The sequence below is a fragment of the Microtus pennsylvanicus genome, chromosome 1 (genome assembly GCF_037038515.1).
Source record: "Microtus pennsylvanicus isolate mMicPen1 chromosome 1, mMicPen1.hap1, whole genome shotgun sequence".
Classification (NCBI taxonomy): domain Eukaryota; kingdom Metazoa; phylum Chordata; class Mammalia; order Rodentia; family Cricetidae; genus Microtus; species Microtus pennsylvanicus.
In genome coordinates, this window is record NC_134579.1 from 212,944,210 (window position 1) to 212,953,777 (window position 9,568).

At 40.7% G+C, this 9,568-nt stretch overlaps 1 protein-coding gene across 1 annotated transcript; it reads left to right on the forward strand.

The window, feature by feature from the left end:
- The first annotated feature begins 971 nt into the window (after nucleotides 1-971).
- Nucleotides 972-8,982, forward strand: LOC142832909 (putative ankyrin repeat domain-containing protein 26-like protein). The gene is made up of 5 exons (XM_075943768.1): nucleotides 972-1,225; nucleotides 4,093-4,210; nucleotides 4,925-5,098; nucleotides 6,621-6,727; nucleotides 8,913-8,982. Exons 1-5 carry the CDS (start codon nucleotides 972-974, stop codon nucleotides 8,980-8,982), a joined length of 723 nt encoding a protein of 240 aa, XP_075799883.1.
- The last annotated feature ends 586 nt before the right edge of the window (nucleotides 8,983-9,568 follow it).

Sequence of the window (9,568 nt, forward strand, 5' to 3'; positions counted from 1 at the left end):
GTTAGTAGGTGAATAATGTAGTTAGACAACTTCTCCATATTCAGTGACAGAAGTGTTCCCTCCAGAAACAAGACCTTAACATCAGGTTGTGTGAGCAACCAAGAGCCTTGGCAATAGCCTGTGCTATTTAGTGGTTTCCATGGGTCCCTTTGGACTCAACAGGCTGTAACCTGTTCCTGGCACCGGAGGTGTCATTTGGTGGCACAAGATATCTAGTTGAAGTCTTCACTCCCCTGTTGTTTTTTGTCTCCCTGTGGGTTCCTTTCACATATGTAAAGGAAGATTCTAGGATAGTCAGTGTCCATAGTTTTTCAAAGGACCTTTAGTATTGGTTGTCCCTCTCCATTTTCCTTCCTTTACCTTTCTGTCCCATCCCCCTTTCATTAAACCATCCAAATTCTAGTTTTCCTTAATAGCTAAATAACACTATAGACTTTTTTCTTTCCTTTCCTCTCCTCCCTCCTGGTCCCTTACTAGGTTCCATACCTCTGTGGGTATTCAGATTGAAGTTCCCATATCAGAACCATAACATCCTTAAAAGAGAAAACATACAATATTTGTCTACATGTACTGAGCACTGTATGCTTTTGTCGCTGGAGTCTGACATGGGCACGCACAGAACACAACCTCGGTGCACAGCTGCTGAGTACCATTGTGAGCTCATAGCGCATCACTATGCCCCTAGAACTGTGTTGCTAAGAGTGAATCAGAATTCAGCTCACACTGAACCAAGGATCTGCCCAAGCAGGACGCTTATTTGGTTCAGTGGGGGAGTTTTTACCAGATTTTGAACGTTTACTATTGGGTTTGTGAGGGTGGGGGTGGTTAAAGGGGAAGGAAGGGAGGGGCAGTAGGCCCGGGAGGGCCAGGAGGGCCAGGAGGGCCCGGAGGGCTAGGAGGGCTGGGAGAGCTGGGAGGGGGGCGGGGTTGTCGGGAGGGCCAGGAGGGCTTGTAGAGCCTCGAGCCTTAACATGCAGGAGGATATGGAGTATGATGCCCTAACCATTCGGGCCCCTCAGCGGTCTCGCTGGTATACCCGCCTGTGGCCCACATGCCTGGGTCGTGGATGCTCTTGTCGAAGACAGCAGCGATTTCCTTTGTACCTAATTGGGTACGATCCCGTGGGCCGGTTCCAAAGGGCGGCCAGTGTGGGTGATGTCAAATTAGTCGAGAGATTGATCAATGCCAGAGAACACCATGTTAACGACTGCGACAGAAGGGGCAGGTAATGGGGCCTGAGGAAGGGAGAGGGGCAGGAGGGGCAGAAACTGTTGGGGACAGTCAGGGTCTACCAGGGAGAAACACACCTTCCAGATCTGCAGCCTGTGGGAGGGCAGATGTCATGCTTAAGGCTCTTCTTTCATGGAGACCTCTGGGTTTGTACCTGCTTTAGGCTCCTAGGCACCTGAAACCTGCACACCTTGGAAGGGCAGTTCTGAGGCTTTCTTTAAGAGAAGCAAAACAAAGAACTTCAGTTAGTTTACAAATCCCTTTACATTGTCTCTTTTAGAGCACTTTATTGAGGGCTTTACAGGAATTTAGCTAAGGAAACCACATCTTTTTATGTGTACACTTATAATTTTTTAGGTTTGAGTGTTTTGGCTGCATGTATTTTCAGTGTACCACACAAGCATAGGAAGAGGGTGTTGGATCTCCTGGAACTGGGGTCATGGACAGTTGTGATCTGCTGTGTGGGTGCTAGGAATCAAACCAAGGTCCTCTGCAGGAAAAACTAGAGCTTGTAAATGCCAAGCCATCTCTCCAGCCCTTTAATGTATATGTTTTTAATGCTATGTTATATGCAACACAGAAAATTGTATTATAAGATAAATTTTCACATAAAAAGCCAACTCAAAGCCAAAAAAACCCCAAAGAATTAACAAGAAATCTTATGTCTGTTTCATGCTTGCTGAGGGATTTCATAAGGAAATTTTCAACTTGAACTATAACTCTGTCCACCGGCCCCTTATATACATGTTGTGTGTGTTTTGGTACATACATGAAGGCTAACGGTTGACATTCTCTTTGAAAATTTCTTTTCATCTCATTAAAAAATCATGTGTGTTTGTGCACCTGTGCCTCACACATGCCAAGTAAGTGTGTGAAGGTCAGAAGAGAACTAGCGACAGCTGTGTTCTGCCACATTGTGGATTCTGGGGTTGAACATAGGCCATTGGCTCTGCCAGTAGGTGCCCTCACCTGATGAACCACCCTGTGGTTCCTCCACCTCAGCTTTTTAGACAGATTCTCTCACGCAAATCCCCTCTGTGTTTGACTGATTGTCTTGGAGTATACTGACTGACCTAGACTTGCTGGCAAGATAGATTTGGGGATCCTCCTGTATCCACATCACCAGCACCAGTTTCTCAAGGTGCTGGGGGTTCTGAAGTTGGGGTCTCAGGCTTGCAGGGTGAGTGATTTTCCAACTGAGTTGTAACAATCATTGCAGCCCTCGTTCCTAGTCCTTGTTTCCTGTTTCTCACTAGATTATAGGCAGGAAACAATGACCCTCAACAGTAGATTCTCCATAGCTCACATGCTTCTTGATCATGTCTCTAGTTGTGAGGTTATTTAGTCTATAGTTATTCAGTCTTCCAAATTAGAGCTTCATACAAGTAATAGAACAGTAAATTATTGTTTCAAAGTATTTTTGCTTAATAAGTGTATTCTTTAAAAACACTGAATTTTCCAGCTGTATCTATCCATTCTGCCAATCCACTTATTCCCTGCACGTAACTTAGATATCTACTGTACAGCATATAAATCTACTAGCTCTCAAGACCCTCTCATTCTTAAGATATTACATTTTTCTGTCCAGTCAGCTTTCCTGACGTTCTATAAATTTAAATATTGAAAACAATAAATGATGCTCAGTTGAATCCCTAGTAATTTTTGTCTTTAAACTTTTTGAAAATCAAAGCAAGGGAGCTATGATACCATGGGTTATCTCCTTCTGGATAGATTTAATAAGTTTTGGTGCTAATTCATGGAGGTATAAGGCAAAGCCATTTGTTACCACCTGGTGTCTATATTAACATGGACATTTTGTCTATTGACTGAGGACTATGCTGTGTCCCTGTTGGCAGCAAATATAGAAACATTAATTCTGGGCAAAGAGAAATGAAAAAAAATTAAAGTATTGATGACTGAAATTTTAGATTTTTGTTTGTTGTTACTGCTATTCTAAATAGTTTACATTTCATAGTCTTAAGAGCAGAAATTTACATAGATACATGTGACCTTTAGAAGTGTCATGGGCCTGTGGATTGTGTCATATTTCATTGGATGTCAGGCACAATGGACTGCATGGTGACCTTTTATTTTGTATGGTAGCAAAGTAAAAAGCATTGCCAATTATTGTCATAAAATATCATGAATTATAAGTGGCAGACATGAGCGATGCTAAAGTGTGAAATAAAGAGTAAGGTGGGTGCAGTGGAACTGCCTGCATTCCTACCTACTGGGAGGATTACCAAGTTCAAGGCCAGCTTAGGGAATATAGTTTTAAAATATTGTAAAGATACTTGAGTCAAAACTTTCACATCTGCAGTAGGTATAATTCTGCTATTTCTCTTCATTGAAATATTGTGTTTGTTACCATTAGGAACAAATTGTAATCGTATCCAGCAACACTGAGCTGTCAGGTGCTGGAAGCATTTGTACGTGCTCTTGAAGATGTGAGTTGAAGCGTCACAGCAGCACTGTGTAAGAGAGCTGCAGTGTTGAATCCCCATTCTACAGATGGAGAGATTGATTTGTGGAGCTCATAGGAGGTCTATGTTGTAACTAGTAACACTCGGTGATTAGAGTAGGATTCAAATCCAATCTGAGTTCAATCTACTGGGCATTCTCCTGTTATCCAGAGAGGCTGCTCTGAGGAAGGGTGAAGCTTGTGATAGAGCACTCGCCTTGAATGAGACAGCCATGCGCTATATGCCTAGCACAGAAAATGAACACCTGAGTAGAGAAATAAGTAAATAAGAAAATTTTAGTTTCTTCTCTTACATCAGAAGGAAATGCACATTGGTGTCTACTTGAGTGTGCCTTTACATAATAATCTGTAATTTCCTAAAATGTCCTCTCAATTTGTAGGAGTTCACTGCACTATGCCTCTGCCCACAATCATCCTAATGTTGTAACATTGCTATCATCCAACGACTGTACCGATATTAATATGAAGGATGATGAAGGCTGCACGCCCCTAATTAAGGTAGCTATCGCAAAACACTTTTGGTATAAAATGGATTAGAAATTATTCTTGTTTGGTTTTTGTTGCTGTGATGAAACACTGGCCAAAACTATCTCAGGAAAGAAAAGGTTTGTTGTCTTACAATTCCACATCACAGTCAGTCATGAAAGGAAACCAGGTCAGGAGTTCAATCAGGACCTGAGGCAGGAAATGAAGCAGAGGTCATGGGGGAATGATGCTTTCCCGTGGCTTTTTCCAAGGCTTGCTCAGATATCTTATACTACTCAGGATAACCTTCCCAGTCATGCCACCACCCCTAGGAAGCTGTGCCCTCCCAGATCAACCTCAATCAAGAAAATACTATACACGCTTCCCAGAGTCCAGTCTGGTGGAGCCAATTCTTCAAGTGAGATTCTTTTTTTCCAGGTGTCTTCAACCTGTGTCAAGTTATCAAAACAAGCAAATGAACAAGCAACCTCCCCCACTACAAAAATGGCCAAACAGTGCTAGTGAAATCCTTTAATATCTAGGTGTGGTGGCACACCTCTGAAACTCTACCACTTGGAAAACTTTGGTGGGGAGGTTATGAATCTAGGAAAGTCTGGTTACTTGAGAGGGATAATATGCAAGACCTAAACAATTGGTCTGATACAAGGGTAACTAGTCAATGGAATTGTTGGAATGCTTATTAAAGTTCTTGATTTCAGTGTCTCTTTCTTTATCCAATACCCACAGGCCGCCCAGCGGGACAATTTAGAATGCATCTCTATTCTACTCAGGCACGGGGCTGATCCCCACATTGTAGATGCCAATGGCGATGCTGCCCTCCACCACGCCATTTGCAGAGGGAACATACCAGTTGTCAGTAAACTCCTGGAGTATAATGTAGACATTAAAGCCAAAACAGAGGTAAGAATCATTCAACTTCATTCACAATGTACTTCTAGCAATGACACTTAGATCACTTTCCACATTCTGAAGCTCAAGCAGTCTCACTGAATCTGTTCAGAGTAAAGCATTTTTTTTCAAATCTGTTTTTCACAGTTTTGTAGGTAACTTAAAGGAACTCAGCACAGCACATTTTGTTTCAGATTTGGGCTTTACTTTAAAATTCAACAAGTAGAGGACTTGGGCCCACACATACTTCACATACACACAAACAATAGAAAAAAATAATTTTAAGATAAATGTCTGTAGAAAAAACAGAAATCTGTTGCAATTAAGAAATTACTGATGTGACTTGTCTCTCAGAGATGAGGCTAGAGTGGGAAGGTCACAGGCACACAGGTGAATGTAGAAATCTGATCATTGAAGAAAACATGCTGAGAAGACATTTTCACTTAACTTTTTCAGATGTTATATGTACATAACAAAGGGGCCAAAATGGGACTCTATCTTAGACAAGGAGCAACTCCATTGTAATTAATGACCTAAGCCTGAATCCAGGGCGTTCCCCAGTCAAGTTTAGCCAATTGGCTAAACAGTTCCAAACCTGGCCTTATAAGGCCGGGAGACCAGAGTTGCAGGATCTGGCTGCTACTGACCACATGTGACAGAAAAGTCCCACAATGGATAAAACTGTTACTAATTCTGTCCAATCAACATGCCCCCATGTAACTGCTCCCTGACTGCCCAATTACTGAAAATATATATAAAAGATTAAAAAGATAGAACTCCCCATGTCCACTTTAAAAGGGCCTGTATGTCTTTGTCCGTGGTCCTCATTATCACTTTATATGAGTGATGGACTGTTGCATGCTGGCTATTTCTGAAGAATAAGCACTCTGTGTTTACATACCATTTGAGTCTGAGGTCTTCCTCCAGCATCTTTTGGACCACTACAATAGAAATGATGTTTGGTTTGGGAGAAAATTTTTAGGTTAGGGAAAATAGTTTTGAAAAACAGGTTGAGAAACTGCTCCAGAGATGCCACTTGGGTCACTCATTCAACAGAAGCATACCAAATCTATCTACATGTTTAAGGATTGGGGCAATTGAGCTCTCTATGGAGCTAAGAAACTTGGAACCAGCAAGCGTTTGTGGGAAGTTCTAGAAATAGTGGTGTTCACGGGCATTGTTGGACAGGGAAAGATGTTTCAAAGGAAAGGGAAGCCCTGTGTGTGTGAATCTGCAGCAAGGGCTGAAGGAAAATCTATCCTTTTTTGACTCATTTTGTTTTCAAAATCTGTGATACATTTTTCATTTGAAAAGCATGTCAATTTATAAAATGAAGATGGCTCAGTGGTTAAGAGCATTGCCTGCTCTTCCAAAGGTCCTGAGTTCAATTCCCAGCAACCACATGGTGGCTCACAACCATCTGTAAAGAGGTCTGGTGCCCTCTTCTGGCCTTTAGGCATACAGACAGAATATTGTATACATAATAAATAAATAAATATTTAAAAAAAAATAAAATGAAATTTTTCCTTTACAGTATGGTTTGACACCCTATAAACTCGCTTTGTTTGAAAATCAACTTAAAATGGCGGAGTTTTTAATTGAGAACGGTGCAGATGCACCTTCGGAGCTTACACCAAATAGGTACTGTTTCTTTTTTACAATCTTAGTGCTGTTTTTGAGGGTGTCATTGCTTAAGTAATGAACACTAAAATGCTAGAGGGAAAATGGCTTCAACTCATAAGCATATATTGAGAAAGACTAGCTCACAGGGAGTGTGAGCTGGAAAAGAGACTGTTCCAACATAAACAAAGGAACAGTGTGTATCAGGGCTCAGCTTCCCATTCAAAAACAAGTGATCATTTCTAATCTGATTTGATTGGCAATTTTCTACTTGTTAAGGCAACTTCACATTAATGTTTACTTTGAAAAGTGTCAACTTTATTATCAACACTGAAATGTATAATTTTATTATTTTTAGCCTGTTCCTTATATATTTTATTCTTATATATGTTCAAGTTAAATATTTTTTTCAAATCATCTTGTCTCTTTGATCACTCACTTTGCTTTAAGTGAATTTGAGTAAGCAAATAGTTTAGGGTATCTATCAATTAGATGATATTACCAGATGCTATTATTTTCCCCTGTCCTGTCTGAACTATCTTGACACTGTGTTAGTCAGATGTGAATCTGTACACCCAAACTCCTGAAACAGCTAATCTGGATAGGGACACTTGTCCAAAATGAGTACAAAGAACTAAGACTCCATTGAGAAAATGCCTCCATAAGATCTGGTTGTAAGGCATTTTCTTAATTAGTGATTGATGGATAAGGCCCCAACACATCATGGGAGGTGCTGTTCCAAGGCTCATGGCCCTAAGTTCTATAAGAAAGCAAAAAGCAGCTCTCTTCCATGGCCTCTGTAAGCTCCTGCCTCCAGCTTCCTTTACTGTTTGAGTTCCTGCCCTATCTTCCTTTAATGATGAACTATGATGCAGATATATAAGCCAAATGAATCCTTTGGTCCCCAAGTTCATATTGGTCATGGTGTTTTATCACAGAAATAGCAGCTCTAAAATGGACACTTGGTATTTAAGATGATTTCAGCATTAAAAATTAAATGATTACCTTTTTTGTTCATACATGCAAGTTTAAAGTCAGATGAATTAAAAAGTAAAGCCTGTGTGTTGTGTATTTTTTATTGAAAATACACTTTGGACATACCATATGTTCTAAATACGGGTTAGCATCCTCATCTTCATGTACTTGTTTTTGTGTCAGAGGACGTGCATGCACTGATATTCCCAACCAAGACACAATACAACACTGTGTGATGGCTTTGTCTTCCATCTTATTTGAGGCATTTTTTTTCTATTTTCATTTGGCACTTGGCCACTTACTCCAGGTAAGCAGTTGGGAAGCCTCTTTGGTATCTTACTACCTCCACTTCCTTTGTACTATAAAAGTGCTGGGATTATAGATACATTACACAGTGTCTGACTTTTCGTTGAATTCTTGGCTACTGTGATAATTATGTATACCCACTGAGCCATCTATCTGACTCTAAAACACTCAATTTTTAAAAGAAGACTTTGGGTCTAAATTAAAGAGGTGGCTATAAGTGTATTGCTATTAATTATGGAACTAAGGCTTCTGAGTGCAGAGCACTTTCAATTAAACCTCTAATCCAGTTAGAGGGCCTGTGTTTCCCCCTAAGAAGAGCCATTTGAGGTCATTTATTCTTCCTTTAATACAAGATAGACAGAAATTTGTAAAGCTGGTACTTTTGGAGCAAATAAAGTATGCTTGTGACTTTGACATGGAATAGCACAGTTTTAGGAATTCACTACTAGGAACACGTCTCAGGAATAAAGTACTTATCACACAAACCCAAGATTTCAGAGTTCAACTCCTCAGAACACAGAAAGGGCCTCATGTGCTGTGTGCATCTTAATCTCAGGGAACCTTGAGGGACATGGGAGATGGAGACAGGAGACTGTCTGGAAAATTATACTTTAGATAGTCTTGCTTTTTACAGCTGTTAACAACAAGAAACTCTGCCTCAAAACTAAGTTAGGAGGCAAGGACTGCCAGTTAAGGATGTCCTCTGACCTAAAAAACATGCACTGGGATCAACAGACACAAATGCATACACAGATGTGAACAAGAATGCATATCAAATATGAAGATGATAAAGTAAGTTTAGGTTGTTGATCTAGTAAGACTGGGGATAATTATCTGCTAAAAAGACATTGGAAATAGTGGTCAAGGTTGAAGGTTTTCTTAGTTTTCTGGAGATCACTTCAGCAGCAGTGCTATTTTGGACTAGGTTCACACCGCAGGTGAAAAGTCCCCATGACAAGCTCCAAGACTGTGATGACAGCCAAAGCAGAAACTAGGAAAATAAAGCTGCTGGTCCAGAATATACTGGCAATAGGCCCTGAAGTACAGCAGTCTTAGCTCTGACCTGGGAAGAATATAGCTGACAAAAGAGTGTTGCTTTTCTTGAGTTTGGAAGCTGGTCATGAGTTACAAAGATCCAGGATTACACAAAAAGGCTTATGAACAAAGAAACAGCCAGGCGGTGGTTTCAGCATTCACACATGAAAGAACTGTTAAAACAATTTGAAGATGCCACAACTGTCATGGCTTCTAAGAATGCAGGCAGAAGGATGCTTAGAAGCAAAAAAATATACTTTTTCATATACTGACCATTGAGAGCATAGTACTCAACAAAATACCTCCAAAGACTTCTGACAGATAGGACTGCGGGGCCATAGGGACAAGCAGGCAGATGAGTGGAACAGGAACACTGACACCACGAACATAGAAATACAAGGTTACTGGAGCATTCAAAGCAAATCTATGGAAAAAGCACTGCTATCATTGGTGTGTGTGTGTGTGTGTGTGTGTGTGTGTGTGTGTGTGTGAGAGAGAGAGAGAGAGAGAGAGAGAGAGAGAGAGAGAGAGAGAGAGAGAGTTTTA

Excerpts from the sequence above, each read along its gene's own strand:
- LOC142832909 (XM_075943768.1), top strand. The coding sequence starts at position 972 with ATGCAGGAGGATATGGAGTATGATGCCCTAACCATTCGGGCCCCTCAG. Across the intron at positions 1,226-4,092 it reads GACTGCGACAGAAGGGGCAG|GAGTTCACTGCACTATGCCT; the intron begins GTAATGGGGCCT and ends CTCAATTTGTAG. Across the intron at positions 6,728-8,912 it reads TCGGAGCTTACACCAAATAG|GTTCACACCGCAGGTGAAAA; the intron begins GTACTGTTTCTT and ends ATTTTGGACTAG.